Consider the following 16722-nt stretch of genomic DNA (forward strand, 5'->3'; position numbering starts at 1 on the left):
AGGTCCAAAGAAATAAAGATATCCTCTTCAGGTTGGTGAATGCGTAGTAATTCCCCTCAATATTTCGTTGTCTGTTCAAGTGTTAGATTTTTAACTTCCTTAGCTATATGTACTCCTCTATGCCAGAACATTAGTCTTTGCACAGCTAAGACACAGCTGGATTTGTTTCAGTTTGGTGAAAATTTTTTTTGCCTTATGGTTCATTGCTGTATGGGAATATCTATTCCTCTGCAGTGCTACCTTTAATACAAAAAATACCCACTGAAAATTGACTAGTTATGTAAAGACTATTGTGGCACAACCTTTCTAGTCTTTCACATTATAACTCTGTAGTAAACCGAAAAGCCTCTGGTGATTGTGTCCTTCTTTGCTTGTAAGATCTGTGATTGGTTTTTAGGGGCTCCCAAAATTTACCTGGTTTGGTGATGGCTAATAGAAATTAGGCCAGGACTATGCTTCTTTGTTAGAAAGTGCTTTCATCAATTAAGTTGAAAGCAGGATGGAATGACAGGGGAAGGAGGAAGATGGCAGAGAAAAAAAACCATCTGAAATCCAAAGACATGAGGTTTGGTTTTCTTCGTCAGTATGTATTTTTAGATTATGATTGCTCTCAACTCTGCCTCTTAAGCCCCATACAAATTTACCACTTAATCCTAGTGAAACGAACACAGACAGTATGCAAGTGTAAGAAGTTTATTTGATTTTTCTTAGTCAAAATAAGTATGAAAGGAACTGCATATTTTCCAAATTTCTAGGTATGGTTTGTCACTCTTGTTCATTCAGCACCAATCCATTATGACTTATGTGTAGTTCAAAAGATGGAATGAATCTTGAGAATGAATTAAAAGCTGTAATCCATAACTACAGTCTGCTTGGCTTTCAAAACTTTTTGCCATAGTCTCTGTCATTTTATTACAATTATAGCATGCTGAATGTTCTTGCAGAAGCTTGCCCACCAAAATATTTTTTGCAGTACTGGGGCCAAATTTTCAAAGAACTGATTTTGCATTCACAGTGATTCCTGCACGTGCTCCTACTTGCAGCCTCTCCTCTAAACCCCTGCCTGGGAGGTGACAGGCAGTTTGAAGGCTAGTCTGACAAGATTATGCCCAACAAATAAGGAAATGCACTGTTCGGATATATGCCCAATGCTGCAATCAGAACAATTTTGCATGTATGGAATTGATGTGCTACCTGCTGTTTCTGTCCCTTTGCCTCTCTCCTGAGCTTGTTCTTTCAACTCTTTGGGAATGCTAAGGTGTTACTAAGCTGCTCTTGGTGCTTACATCCTCACTTTTTCTGTGTTCTGGTGCTAAATCTCAATGCAGAGAGGAACAGAACCAGCCTTTGCTCAGGCAAAGCTGTCCCTTGTGGATTGGTAGGCTGGATACAAGGAATAAATATCTTGTGTTAAAGCATCAGAATTCTAAGACACAAAATATTTTTGTTAGATGACATTTAACACCCCCCCACCTCAAATGACAAAAACACTACAGCTTGCCTCTTTCCTTCTCCATTCTTTTGCAAGCTCTTGGAAAAAGAAATGAGTAGGAAAAGTAATCAATTGAGGACAGATCTTTGGCTGCAGCTGTTGCCAGACCTGCATTGACTGCAGCAGGTCAAATGGAGAGGCCAGAGACTGCTGGATAGCACGTTCTCCCTTGTACACTCAGATGCTCCATATGCTGTAGTCCTTAAATCTCAAAAATATTGTAACAACTATTGACATATTACGTGTAGTGGACCAGAAAAACACGGCGATGGGCCCGGTCAGTTGAGAGTTATATTGGGCTCCAGGGCAAAGAAATTGGCATTTCTCCCAAATCTTTCAGATAATTTCCATTCTTTTGTAAATGTGCCAGCAGGAACCTTAAGGATGGTAGTGACAAGAGGCACGCATAAGGAGACAGAAAAATAAAGGAAAAAGTTAAATGGGCTGTGGAGGTAGTAGGAAGAGGAGAGGTAATGTCTGTGGAGGACTTAAGTAAGCTCTTCTGACCCTTCTTATTGCTCAGCCTCCAGATGGCTTCCTTGGCTGCCTTTCACTGTAGATCAGTTAGCTCTGTATGAGCCCAAACCTATTCAAATGTATAAAGATTCCCCCTTATTGACAACCTTGATTTTTGAATATCACAGGCTGCACAACTAGCAGCTGTGCTTTAGTTGTCTGCTGTGAAAGGGGGTTGTGGCTCCCTGGAGTAGAGGAGAAATGATCTGTAGGGTATTGTCTAACAACAGCAGAGCTTGCCAAAGCAGAGGGATGCTCCCTGTGAAGGACCAGTTAATGTACATGTGCACCATACTGCTGATACTGCATAACAGTCTAGGGTGGATTTTCTGTTTGTTCCTCTGTCACTGAAATGTCATGTCTTTCATGCTTTTATTCACTTCACCTGCTCCTTCTGACTGAAACCCATGTGGTGGCACAAGATAAGGAAAGGCCAGATTTATTTACCGTTTCCAGATTGCCCCCTACCTAAATCTTTACTATTCTGTACTTGTCTCCTAGTCTTGCTGAGACCAAAGCAGTGCTTGCAACTGGGCGAGTGTGTGTCCCTGAGGCTGGGCTTGTAAATTGAGCAGCTGATGCTCCTTGCGCCCTGTGCATGCCTGTCTTTCCTCTTGGTTACAGTGCCTTCACAAGGCTTTGAAAATTTGGCCCTGAGTGACTTCAGATGTGGGGCAACACCCACAATAATGTGAAGTAAAGAAGGCTGTCTATGTAATGCACATTTTCAGCGTAAGCAGGGAGAGCAACTTAAATTCCATTGTATTAACAAAGAGCATTTGTATTACCAGCTTTGCCTGCTAAACTAGAGACTTAACATCTAACACTGTTTGTTCTCCTGTCCTCTGCTAAGTTTTTAGTTTGTTTTTGTAAACAGTTAAATAAAAGGTATGTCTGAGGGAAGTAGTGCACCTGGGGACGTTGTTTTACAAACTAATTAACTGATGTGTGACATTTGGAATAACTCGCATCCTTTACTTTTGAAATGTTGTGTTGTCTTCTTACGTGTTTGTTTTAATGTTTAAAATTGATTATTTCTTTTATTTGAATTTAAATGTTGTTTTCTTTCCCCACTTGCAGTGTCCCCACCAACAAGACTAAGGTATAATGTAGTCAATCCTGACAGTGTACAGATCTCTTGGAAAGCCCCCAAAGGGCAATTCAGTGGATATAAGCTGCTTGTCACTCCGAGTTCAGGTAAAATAAAAATCTGTGTATTCTCTTGTAAGGTGAAATTACTGTTGGCATCTAGACCTAAGGTTAGGTCCTGAGGCTAATGTCACCTTTTAGGAATAAAGAATAGTGATCAAACTGTGGATAAGAGTATTGACCATTCAACAGAAGTGAAATTTATTGAAGCACCGTGTAGTCATAGGCACAGAATGTGGGAACTCATGGTAGCTCTGCTTCATACGTAGTCCTTTGGATTGTCACTGATCATCTGTCTTGACCTTTCTTCCAGTGGGGTGTAAGGAAGACTACAGGAAGTACTTGAGGGAGAACACAGGAACACTGTTTCAGTCAGAGCTTTGAGATGGATTCCCATGGGCCTTCTCCCATGGTGAACTTCTAAGAAAAACCAACAAGATTTTAGAACAGACATAAGCATGAAATTATATTTTCAGGTTTTCATTCAAGAGCAGTTTTAAAAACAGAAGACAGAGTGGCTATATAAGGATACCTTATGGAGGTACTACTACTATACATATTTACATTTAGCTAAAATACATGTATACATCTTTATCTATAAATAAGTCTCCTGATTAAGGGGCCAAATGAAAGTCTGTGAAACAGCTATGCTGTTGTGTACGTTTCTGTATTAGTTATTTTTCATTTTATTATGCTTTATCAATCTCATGTCATCAGACAGCATACTCTCTAACGGTACCTCATAATACTTCTCTTGGATGGTGGTTTAGACCATCTTCTCAGCAAGTTTGACATCAGTTTGGAGGGAATGGTTGACAGGTTAGAAGTCAGGGTCTGGACAGCTGGGAACTGGGCTAACAGAAACCTTACAAGGTTTTATGAAAGAAATTTATGAAAATTTTATAAAACAAATGCGAATTCAAATTTGCATAAACCCCTGAAGGAAGTGTGGAAAGAAAAAGGAACTAGGCTATTCTTAGTGGTGCCCAGTGCCAGGGCAAGAAACAATATGCATGAACTGGAGTGCAGGAAGTATTGCATCAGGAACGTAAGGAAGCAATTCTTTGCTGTGTGGGTGACCAAAAACTGTCACAGGTGGCGCAGGGAAGTTGTGGAGCTTCCTTCCTTGGAGGTATTAGAAAAATGCCTGGACGCGGTCTTGGGCAAGTGGCTGTAGGTTGCCCTGCTTGATAAGGGGAGTTGTACAAATGAGGTCCAGAGGTCCCTTCCAACCTCAACCGTTCTGTGATTCTGAGTAACCTCAGAGGTTCCTTTCAACCTACGTAGTTCTGTGATTTCATATCATTACTCTTAAGTCAGTAGTTTTTGTTACAAAAAGTACTTCTCTGCTTTCTGAGTTGATTATTTGATTTTGCACTTTTAATAAAGTGTTTCATCTCATTGTCCAAAAACTTCTTTCTGTTAATAGTTGTGCTAGATATGTTGGCTATTCCGTGAGATCTAGTTACAGATACAAGGGTTGATTGGTTTGTCTTAGAATGTTTTTATCTAAAAATTAGTTTCTGTCTGGTCAGGCTGTGTGACTTCTTGCTGTTTGGTGATGTCCTCTGGCCTACTTGTCTGGATAGTTCCAAAAGTGGATAATAAAGTACACTTAGGTCTTGGTAGAGTTTGAGGTGGTTTTAAGTCACTACATTTACCTTTCTACAAGGAAGTAATTACGCATTTGCGTTTTTTGATTTTTCTGTTTCAGGTGGAAAAACCAATCAACTAATTCTTCAAAACACTGCAACCAAAGCAATTATTCAAGGTCTCATTCCAGATCAAAACTATGCCCTTCAGATCATTGCATTCAGTGATGACAAGGAGAGTAAGCCTGCCCAAGGCCAGTTCAGAAGTATGTATCTTTTATACCTAACATCCAGAGCAGATCAGCCATTCAGTGTAATTTATGAAACTAACAAACTGATATTGGAAGCAACAATAGAAAAACAGTTTCTTCTGTTCTGGAAGGCTAATTGGAGCCACAAACTTCAGCTGATACAGCTACAGTTGGAGGCCTGAATTAATGTAATTGCACAGGAGTTTCTTGTTTTGGGCTATCTTTGTTTCTGTTGGTTTGGAATTCCTGTCTTTGCCGTTTCTTTATGAAATTACCCAGTGTCTTTTGCAAGAGAATCTTCAGTGAGCAGAAACGAGAAGGGAAGTGTAATAATCTGATATCAGGAAGTTTCCCTCCCTGCTTCCAACTGTTTTTATTAAAGATTTGTGTAGCTGTATCAACTGACAAATAGTTATTTGTTCAATGATACCGTGAAAGGCTAAATTCTCACTGGTCTTAAACTGTCAAATATGTTTACAAACTATGCTTATCTGACCTATTCACATTCTTAATATTTATAACACTATTTTTTCACATTGATATAAGAAATTCAAACAAAACACTGATTTCTCTTCATTTGCATCTTAACTAGCTCTGTTAAACATGGGCACTATCAATTTGGTCAATGAAGTGAAAGAATGTGACAGTCTGGAAGTATAGATGAAATCATGCTGAATTAATTCCCGTGATGCTGAATATTTTAATACCTGTGGAGGATACTGCTTTCTCTGACTGCTAAATCACTTCACTATTAAAATCAACATGAGATGAAATATGTTAACAGCTTGATGTGCTGTGTGTCAAAGCCTTTCTAGCTTTTAATCACTTCTACTGTGTATTTATTCTTTTAAGTACCATCCCAGTTACGAAACCCGCAAAACCACAGATTACTTCAGCATTAAAGAGCAGCCCACAGAAAGCTATACCAGCTTCTGTAATATCAGGTGTCGTTCTATTTTAAACTAGATGTGTTCCTCAGGAAATGCAGAGCTGGCAGCTTGATTTTAACAAGGTGGGAGTTCTGTTTAGTATACTCTTTCTCTGCTGCCAATGAAAACATGTAAAACTTAATGAGATGGGAGTTTCATTTGACCATATGAATGATGCCTTACATAAATAAAATCAGGACTGGCATGTATACAAAAACTTCCTTTCTCTTATCATGTATTCCATGTTTTTCCCCTTCTCTGAGAAGTGGTCGTTGACTCTAGAGATGACAAAAGGTCAAACAAATTCAAAACTTTGAGAATATCCTGGATTTTGGTGCATTGGAAATGTGTATCTAATGCACTGGAATTGCTGTTGATGTACAATGAGTTCTTCTCAAGGCTACAATAAAATTTTATTCTTAAGAGTATTCCTTTTATATAGTTAGATATGTTTTGTTTTTCTGTTTCTTGTAAATTATTATACAAGATCACTGCGCGATATCTTCCTTTTAAGATGCATCTGTAAAAATGTAGTTGGTAAGTTCATTGCCTGTGTGAATATGTAAATAAAACTGGTGTCTTTCTGTCTAATTTTCTTATGCATTTAGATTTTTACTATTATTTTTAAGCAAAGGCTTTCCGCAAACCAAAAATCTGTCAAGGTGTGACTGACTTGTTTCCTGGGAAATTTTTCATACTTATGTACCATTTCTCTACACGCTCGCTCCTCCACAGCACGAGGATTAGCAGAGGCCATCGACACCTTAATGATGTTTGCTCATAGTTATTATTTGAAGGAATGCTCTTGCTTGTTAAGCAGTGGCGTCCTTTTTGCTTGGTATTACTCTGGCTTTTTTAGCTCTTTTATTTTAATTGGAATGGATTAGAGAAAAAAAAAATAGTGACTTTTTTGACCATTATCCTTAGTTCTATACCTGGAGTGAGGATGTTGTTCTGCTGAGGCTTTTCACTCTGAGAGATTTGACAAAGGTTTGTTGTCTTCATAAGACCTTAAGATGGTCTACTGATATATTTTGGATTGAGACTTGAGAGAATGCTGTTTCAGATACACCATATTCAGCTGGTTTAAATCAGTGTAATCTGTTTGGCTTTGGTTTCACTTCTGTAAAACAGAATATCTGTGTTGTCCCTTTTATATTGTGTGTTTCAAGAGATAACAATCTTTCACTGTCTCACAATGTTTTGCAAAGGATGTAGCACAGAATGACTGATCCAGGCTAAGATTTGATGCCTACTTGAATGAATGCTGGTTATAATCCAGGTCTACATAAACTAAGGGTTTTAATTGGAGTAAAATTTTACTTTATAGAAGGTATCTTTCTTTTTTTCCCCAAACTGTTCCTGGCCATTGTAGATCGCTGGGGTTTTGACACCAGTTAACATTTTAAGGAATTCTGATACATATATCATCAGAATTATATATATTATGTAACTTCATTTTATTAATGTTTTATAAATTATTTTATATTTTATAAATATATCCTATTCTTCTCCCCAGTATATGACTTTAGCAGTGGTTTTGCAGAATCTTTCAAACTACAATGGAGTAGGGAAGTAATGGCTACTAATAAAATATTAAGAATAGCTAATCAAGGTAGGTTCTGCTAGGCTTTCATGAGAAATCTAGGACATAGAAAGGGAGGCATCCCACATGCTTGCGAGACAGGAAATTATTGAAGTCTAAGCTTTGGAGCAGCTCTGCTGTTGTGGGAATACTTGGTGCCCTGAACACAGATTTGGGCATGGGATTTAAGCTGATTTTTGCAAAGAAGATAATGTAATAGCTGGCTTATGTGCTATTGTGTTGGACGACCTGCAGTAGAACTCTGCAATACTGGACTTTGCCCAACTAGCTTTGCCAACTTTTGGAGCTATATTTCCAGTGCTGACTCTTATTATAGGCTTAGATGCTGATGTCACTGTATTTGGACTCTCTTGAATGAGGAGAATCACTTTTGAGAACTTTAATAAGGATAGAAGGGAAGGGGGGCGGGGGGGTGGGCGGGCAGAGTCATGGAAGTAATAAACCCAAAGAGTGAAAGCAATGGTAACTTGTTACCTAAGAATATTGCAAGATACTGTGTGAGATTTTTCTATTTGAAAGAGGAAAACAACATGCTTCTGACTGCACTGTTTCTCAGCTGATTGATTTATTTTTCCCCTTATTTTTCTAGTTAAAGATATAGAGAGAAGAAAAGAAACAAGTAAATCCAAAGTGAAGGATCCAGAAAAAACAAATGCGAGTAAACCGTCTCCAGAAGGTCAGATGTGACTTGGGTGATATTCTGATAATAACCCGCTTCTTTGTTTAACTTGGCCACTGTATAGATTATCTTTAAATCATTACTTTAAATCTGGTTCCTGGGGTGGTTGAGTTGAACAGAGGGGAGCAATCAGTATTTCCACGAGTATTGGAGAGTTACTACAGCAGAGGGATCGCTTCTAGTTCTGTATTCTGTTTTATCACTTCATGCAGTAAGCACTACCACTATGAATAGCATAAAAGCAGGCTTTGAACCTGCATTTAAAAAAAAAAAATCATATTGCCTGTACTTCCCACTGGGTGTACTAGTTAAATAAAATAAAATTTGTGCGCATGTATTTGTGTGGGTGGATGCATATTTAAATAGATCTTATTTCATGTAATTGTTTTTAATGTGTTTATATGTATGTGACATCATGTCATCTTGCCTGCAAGACAGACTTAGCTAGTATCAACTCCTACCTAAAGAGAAATTGATATTCTGATATTCTTCTATAATTATAGACATATAACTTGACATATCATAACTTGATATCTCTGTCCTAAGGAGGGTCTTAATTTGAAAGAATTTGAGATATTTTAACGGGAGAGAAACTTTTGCCTGCTTGTGAGGAGCTAATCTTCTGGCAAAGTGTAATATTGCTTATCATGAGAAGCTCGTCTAGAATGGGCAGCAACATCTATTTCTAGCTTTTCCTGTTATACATTAAGAAAATGCCATTTGAATTTTAGTAATCCTGGCAGTAATTGCAATTTTCAAGGCCTGTATTTCCCCAGTTACGTTTTGCTTTGTGTCCTGGTAACAAAATACCGGAGGCCTCATCCGAAGCTTCATGAAGCCCACGCAAAATTTTCTCAGTTCAGTGCATTCAGTTTTTTCTTAGCATAAGTGTTTGAGCATGTGGTGTTTACTAATAATATACAAGTTTGTTTCGATGCAGCTTTTGTTTTTTGAGCCAGTACCCTTAGATGTGTTACATTTAGTGCACTGGAGAAAATGTTAGATAGGGATTAGTATAGAAAATGTTATACCTCCAAATGTATAATAGGGTACCAATCGGTAATCTTTGTCTCGTGTCTAGAAGAAGTCTGAGCTGGAAGAAATAAGAGAACCAAAGACGTAAAATATGACTTCTTAATGAGGGACAAGTGATAAAAGTTGAAGGAGGGGGGGAAAAATGGACCTGTAATAGGAAAATTTTTGATTAAATGCGGATAGAGGAAAGTGTCTGTCAGACTGTGGGAGAGAATTTATGTTGTTTTCTGCGCAGCAGGGACAAGAATGTGGTTGGTAAGAGGAGTCTGGATCTGCAACTTCCCTTTTTTTAAGATTCTTGTTTACTTACAAAGACTTTAATTCAATTGCTCTACCCTATCCCTAACAGCGTTTTACGTATCTAAACTTCTTTGGTTGTATCAGTGTAGTTTGTATTGGACCAAAATATACTTTCATCTACCACTTGTGGAAAGCTCTTGCCATAGGTTTATTGTAACATTTTTTACTAGAAAACTGGGAAGGCAAAATGTCCCAATCAGTGAAATTTCTCGAAAAGGGGGAGGGAAAAAAACAAAAGCCACCAACAACACCAAAATCTAGCTACACTGATTTTTATGAATTCTTGCTTTTGTTTAAACCCAATCCCAGCTATATTGAAATGCAATGTACTTTTTTTCTTACTCTCTAGCTAATGTATATTTCTTCCTTGTGCACAGCATAATGATAATTGAAAGTGATGGAGATTCCAACTCAGTGACTTCAGGGAGAGTAGAGTGAGAGTCCAGGCACAAAAAGTTATTCAGAAATAACAACATCAGCAAAAAATGCTTAGCAGTGAATTCAGAATTGATGCATGAAGAGTAATGGTATCAAAATTCTTTATAGCTTAAAGTATAAGGACCGGTCCACCTCAGACTGAAGTTGGGTCATTGAATGAAAACAAAATAAATCATGAAGTGTCTGTGAAAGAAATAAGAGCAAAATTTGATGGTAAAATTGTGAAGAGTAACTTGATCCTCTGCAGATGTTTGACAGGAAATGATCAGTGTGTGACCTAAAGAATTCAGGCCAGCACTTAATTAGTTTCATAACAGTTTGGTATTATGTCCATATTTGATGCATTTAATAGCATCTCTGATACATTCTGTGACTGTTATACCTTTAGTCAAGTTGGTGATACCCTAAGAGTTAACAGTTATAAAAAAACAAACAAAAAACCCTGAACAATTGGGTAGTGTGATGTATTACCTGAAAAAGGAGCAATCTTTGCCCACAAAACAAACTGAAAACAACTGTTCTCCAGACTAGTTTTGTCAGGAAATGGTCACTGCTTCTGTTCTTGTCTTGGCTGGAAGGGCAGCAAAAGCTTATTTAACCATTTCTGCAAGTACTGGAGCCAAGTTCCAAAGTAAAAAGGTACCTTCTGTGAACGTCTGTCCCACTTCTTACTGATGGATGATTAGAGAAGAGGAGATGAGATGATCTTTGCAGGCTTTATAAAGGCAGAGGTCATAATTCAATCTTCTGCATATGAAGAATTATCTCTCACAATTCTCCGATACGAATGTTAGGATAGGTTTGGCATTTTAAATAGGTCATGTAATCCCAATTCAATGTTTTGGGGCAAAACTACTAATGCATAGCAATAAACTTGTTAAAATGAACAGAAAAAGTGTGTGGACGCTGTCAGTAATGACAGTGTATAAGTTATCTTAACACATCAGCTGGTCCACATGTATTGTGCTGATTTTTCTGAAAGGCACAAGAAACACATTGAAGTTTGTTGTTTTTAAATAATTAGCTAATAACTTCCTTCAAGATCTCGTAATATAAACGATAAATTTCAATTTCAGTGGAAGAAAGATTCCATCATAACGCTTCTACTCAAAGAAATCAGTTCTTCACAAAAAAAAATGCAAGATGGATATCTATGTTAGAGATTCCAGGTAGCTTCAAAGCTTCTCGCTCTCCAAACTTCTCTGGTTTGGAGAACTGATTCTGCTGTCTGTTATTTGATTTGAGTACTGTCTCCTATCTGATTACTCTTTGAGGCTCTAGCTAGTGCTGGAAGCTGTGTGTGTCTTCACCTAACCTCTAAAATCTTCCTTTTTCTTCTGACTCTGAACTAACTTGTATTTAGGTTTTTCTTGGTCTTTATGAAACTGTGTCAGTGGCTTGTGTGGCTCATTAGCAATTTTTTCAGCTGCTTTAGTAACCCAGTTAAATTTTTCATCTGTTGTGTCCTGCCCATTCAGGTAGTTTGAAAAGATTTACTTCTTTATTTCCTGCTCTAAGTACTGTGCTCTTATCTCAAATAAACCTGCAGTGTATATTCAGTAATGTCATTGTGCCAAATTTATTCACCTTTTAGACTGTACATCAAATGTTAACACTGTATTTGATTTCTAGAAACCTCCACTAGTTCTTCTGTACAAATAATTTCAAGTGTTGAATCTTCCTATATTTTTCAGAACCTGTCAGTTTTCAGCTTAGTGATTGATTTATCACTGCTGCACGCTCAGTAATATCAGAAGCCTTTTTTCTTCCTCCCTGTTGAGATAAAGTTCACGGACTCAGTTTCATTCAGCACGCACTGATATTTGATATTTGAGTACTTGTACCTTGGCACTTCTCCAATTCCGTCATGTACAAAGCTCCTTTCTGCACAGTGAAAGGGATTAATACATTCTTTGCCTTCTCAGATGTTTTACAGTTTTTCAAAGAACTTCTAGGAGTGATTCTCTAGTCACATCCCTTTAGGGAGGGAAGAATCGCAGTGTTTTGACTACATCCTGTGGAAGTATGTGACTATATCCTTTCTCTTTTTGGTGCTTCAGTTCATGCCTGAAACATTTTCAGGCAATGATTTTAATGAAAATAACAAAACACAGGAGGCTTTTTTTTTTTTGCTTGCAAACTTTGTTTTTTTTTCTATGAGAGTTGTTGTAGGTTAGCCTAGGCTATCAGTCAAACTCCCACTTAGTTGCTTTCTCCAGGAAGGTAGTGAGAGAAAATAGGAAGAACAGAAATGAGAAAGTGTTGTGGTTTAACTTGGCAGGTAGCTAAGCACCACGCGGTCATTTGTTCCCTCCCCCCCATCTCCCAGTGGGATGGAAGAGAATCAGGGTGAGGGAGAAGCAGAGAAAACAGCGAGGTAGAACTCTTGAGCTGATACAAAAACTACTTACTAAGACAGAAAAGGAAGAGGGGGAAAAACCTATAGTAATGATAATTATATGTAAAAAAACAAGTGATGCGCAAGCAATTGCTCACCACCCACTGACTGATGCCCAGCCAGACTCTATGAAGGAGAAAATCAACTCTGTCCCAGCTGAAACCAGGACAGAATACTCATGGATTGTTTACTAAATGCCATCACGGGCAAATCAGACTAGACTGCATGGAAAAAAAAAATACTTCATTTATTGCCAATTAAAATAATAATTAAAAACAAACAAACCTAATTGGTTAGTAGGAAACAAATCCACAGACATGAAAACAAACGTGCCTCCCTCCTTTCCCTGAATGTTTTTTAATAATTCTTCTTTCTTTTTCCAGTGCTGTGCACAGTATCAAATAATACAAAATGCATATAATTCCTCAAAATATGTTGATATATGAATCTGATGCTTGTATTATAATAGCTCTTGGAGTAAGGTCACACTGGTCTTTGGATTCTGATAGAAATGAGAGGTGCAGTAAACTTGAAAAACATTCTGGTTTGTTTTCTTCTTCCAGTACTACTATCACCTTTGCAGGTAATCTTTAGCATTCACCCTGTAGCTATTGAATGGCGCTGTGTTACACAGCTTAGGAAAAAAATCCAGAGAGGTATATTAAGATGCTATTCAGCAGGAGGGACTAAGCATCTAATTTACTAACTTGTTTGCTTGGTTGATGCCAGCTGCCTTAGTGTGTACTGCTAGATAGTGTGAAATCAGTGCTGTGAGGTATTTTACTTAGCTGCAGGAATGAATGCCTTCTGAAATACTTCTGTTGGCTGTGTTTCCTAGTTTTACTCATTTCATCCTGGCTAGCGTAACTGCAAATATCGGTTTTAGTTATGACACTTCTTGTGGTATTTTTTTAAAATTACTTACTGAACTTTTAGGCTACAGAACTCATTAATTATGTCTTTGTGCAACCTATAATTGGTCATATTAACAGTGTTTCATTGTGCTTTCTGGAGGGCACTTCAGCTTTTGCATTATGAACAAACAGAAGAAAGAGATTCTGATTGTTCTGTGTGGGCATATTTCCCAGTGCAATTCTGTTCTTCCTAAGCATCCTATGTTCTCGGTTTGTTGCACGTTAGTCTGCTTCTGCAATTTTAGGCTAAAAATAAAGATTATTAGAAGGTACTTTTCTCTCACTGTGAGTGTGAATTCTTTTGTCCTATTTAGTGATTGCTGAATCCAGTCATCCAGTACCGTCAGACAGGGTTACCGTAGCTCCATGCGCCCATATTCAACCAGCAGCAAGGCTGAGCATGTATTCCCAGTGAAGTGTTCTTTGTGGCCAAACGTGTACGTGCATCTAAGATGAACAGAATCACTCAGGGTTCACACCAACAAAAACATCAGTGGCCTCTTCCTGTTTACCTCTCTAGCTGATCAAAATGAAAGCCAAGAAGCGAGAAATGAACTGTGACCCCTTCAGTAACAAATGCTTGGATCCCCTTGTCTCTAATTGTGTCATGCAGACAAGCACACAGGCAGACAAGTCTCTCAGTTGACCTCTGCAGCAGAATCTCTCCAGGCCTGGATGTCTTAGTCCCTCTTGTAGCCTACTCCTCCAGCTGTTTCATAGAGATGCACAGACATGTGGCCTAGGCTAATAACTGCTTCGATACCTGGCTCCCAAGCCACTTTACCTATTTGCAGGTAGCTTTGCTTGATATTCATTAGACTTTACATATTAACACATGAACCCTTGCTTTTCCTGTAGCTAGCATCATGGATGTGTGAGAGCATATGAACTGTCATCCCCACTGCAGTTGCTGAAAGATCTAACTTGCTCTGGTTGGTATCGCAAGCACGTGAGCTTGTGTCAGTTGTCTGACTTCCGTTGCTGGCATACAGAGCTGTAAACAGAGTAGTGTGCTCTTCACCCAGAATAACAGTTACAAAGGGAGTTTAATGAGAAGATGGGGGCAGTGTGTGGTTATTGGGCATAGGACATTATCTTTTTATTTTCCCATGCTAGTTCTTCAAATACAAATCAAGTACAAATTACCTTGATCTCTCCTTTTCCCTACCGTTGGTTCCTCCACTAAGCATATCGTACTAAGGTTTAGACAATCCCCAAATGCTGCATCTCATAATAAGTCTCACTATCCTCTGCAGTAGCCCCATCAGTCTGAAAGGTGCTCTGGGAGCCCTTCATTTGGCTCGACATTACTGGCGTCACCTCCGGAGCCTGAGCAAGTAGCTATCTTCTGATGGACTTGGGAATAATCCTGTAGGGGTTTTATTCAGGTTCTTCCAACTGTCATTGTTCCTCTGTGCTCCTTTGTCTTCAAAGGCAAGCGTTTTATCACATAACCTGATATAATGTTGCTTGTATTTTAGCAAATGCATTCTATATCTTTCCCTGAAGCTGGATTGGGTGCCTGAACTAAGGTAGCAAAATATATGGATTTATTCTATGAGAGTGAATTAATACTCCAGAATGACCACAGCAAATGGAAGAAAGACATTTGCATTTCTTCATTGCACTATTGTTCATGGGCTGTATTTCTTGTATTTGTTCTTTAATGCTGATAACTTCTGTCTTTTTTTTCCTGCCCTTTTGTTCCCTCTCCCTCTCCCTTTTTCCCTGCACACTTTCAGTCTGTGAGGTTTTTTTTACTTTTCTCTGTGATTCTGGGATTATTACTACAACAGGATTTGGTTTAAAATGCAATCTCCTGCCCTGGATTAATCTGCTTTGCAAGTACCTATTTACTAGTTTGTGTTCAGTCTTTCTTTACGGGCCTCAAAAGATGTTCATACAATATTAAACCATGCTTGGCCAGCTACAATCAGAACAATACAGAAAAACAGGATTTCTTGAAGTTTTTTTCCTTGATGTGCCATGTAGATATTGACCTCCTTTATGTGAGAGGTATTAGCAGACCCAGAACTATGCTGGAAGGTGGTGTTCTTCTGTTTTGAATGCCTTCTCTAAAGTCTAAGAATGCTATGGAGCAAGTACAAGATCTTGTTTTAGCATTTTCTATTCAACTAAATGTAATATCAACATAAAAAAAAATTTATTATCTGTGTTTCTTTGTGGGGTGGCCTCAGATCCCCATGAATCTCTAGAGAAGACTGGGGAATGCTTGTATCCTGCTGCAGCCTGCTTAAAACATTCTGGACCACCACAAAACCTTGACAGGAATTTATAATTATACTTCCCTCACCACACTCTTCTGACTACTCTAAGATGGCTTAGCCCTGTGTAGACGCATTTTAGTTTCAGACTCTCTCAGTTTTATACTTGGCTCCTTTCTGAGTCCTTTTTTTCTACCCAGCCTTATCCCTAGTGGAGGATCCATGACACATTCATCTCAACTGCTGCTAGTGAAAGCAGCACCTGATCATCAGACTTTGCTAGTAGGACTCTCACTTGAATCCAGGTGTGTCATTTGTTTCCCAACCTAATGCTAAAATTTCTCTGCTCTGGACTCCATTGGAGACCTGCCTAGCAGATGTATCTGCAGGCCCCCATCCATGCTACTTAAGCGAGGCATGGCTTCCTTTCTGACATTGATTGGATTTTTCACCCATGCTGTACAAGAGATGACTTCTTCCTCAACTTCAGGTGATGCAAATATCTGCTTAAAAACAGGACATGAAGAAGACTTATCCAAATACATCTTTCACATATGAATTTAAGATATCCCATCCAAACCAGGTGTAATTTGGTGGTGAGGTATTTGTCAAGTTTCTGTGCCAGCCTATAGACTGTGAACCACCATACAGAGCTTTGTACATTAGGAGCTCCTTGCTAGCCACTGGATGACTTCCAGGAGGACTCTGGTGCAAGGAAACTCTTGAATAAGCTCCCTTTCATTGTTTGGAAAGTTTTGCTCATTGTGTTTTGGATGATTAGTGCTTATTCCAAGAGTTCATCCTGTGAATTTCTCTGGGGGGGACATAGCTAAACCTTTGAATCCTCTGACTACTTGCAACTTGGATTTCCTTTTTTGAATGGCAGTGTTTTTATGAATCTGGCTGAGATCCTTCGGCAGACTCCTGCTTCCTGCCTCCCACAACTGGAAAACCTGATCGGATGCATCAATACTGGGATGAGCAGAGCTCTTAAATGCTTTCTCTTTGCCATCCTTCTGAGTTTTTGAGAAAACAAAACGTGCTACTACATTTAAAGATTTTAATAATATGTTTCCAACAGTTGTACAGGAGCCTGTTCTCCGGTGTCAGATAAATGGAATCAGGGTACTTATCAGACTTCTTCTGTCATTTTGAGTATAATACCCTGGGTGATTTTGCCTGTCTTGACAGAACCCAG

General features: G+C 38.5%; 1 protein-coding gene across 8 annotated transcripts in view; it reads left to right on the top strand.

Moving 5' to 3' along the window:
• The window catches only part of COL14A1 (collagen type XIV alpha 1 chain), a 118443-nt gene that overhangs the window by 6552 nt on the left and 95169 nt on the right, over positions 1-16722 (top strand). For all 8 annotated transcript variants that reach the window (XR_002434900.1, XM_021385898.1, XM_021385899.1 and 5 more), the window contains exons 3-5: positions 3089-3205; positions 4872-5015; positions 8125-8211. Coding sequence is in view for 7 of the 8 variants with exons in the window: in XM_021385898.1 (XP_021241573.1) it covers positions 3089-3205; positions 4872-5015; positions 8125-8211 (348 nt within the window). In the remaining variant the exon portion in view is untranslated. The remainder of the gene's footprint in view (positions 1-3088; positions 3206-4871; positions 5016-8124; positions 8212-16722) is intronic.

Source organism: Numida meleagris, chromosome 2, assembly GCF_002078875.1.
Source record: "Numida meleagris isolate 19003 breed g44 Domestic line chromosome 2, NumMel1.0, whole genome shotgun sequence".
NCBI lineage: Eukaryota > Metazoa > Chordata > Aves > Galliformes > Numididae > Numida > Numida meleagris.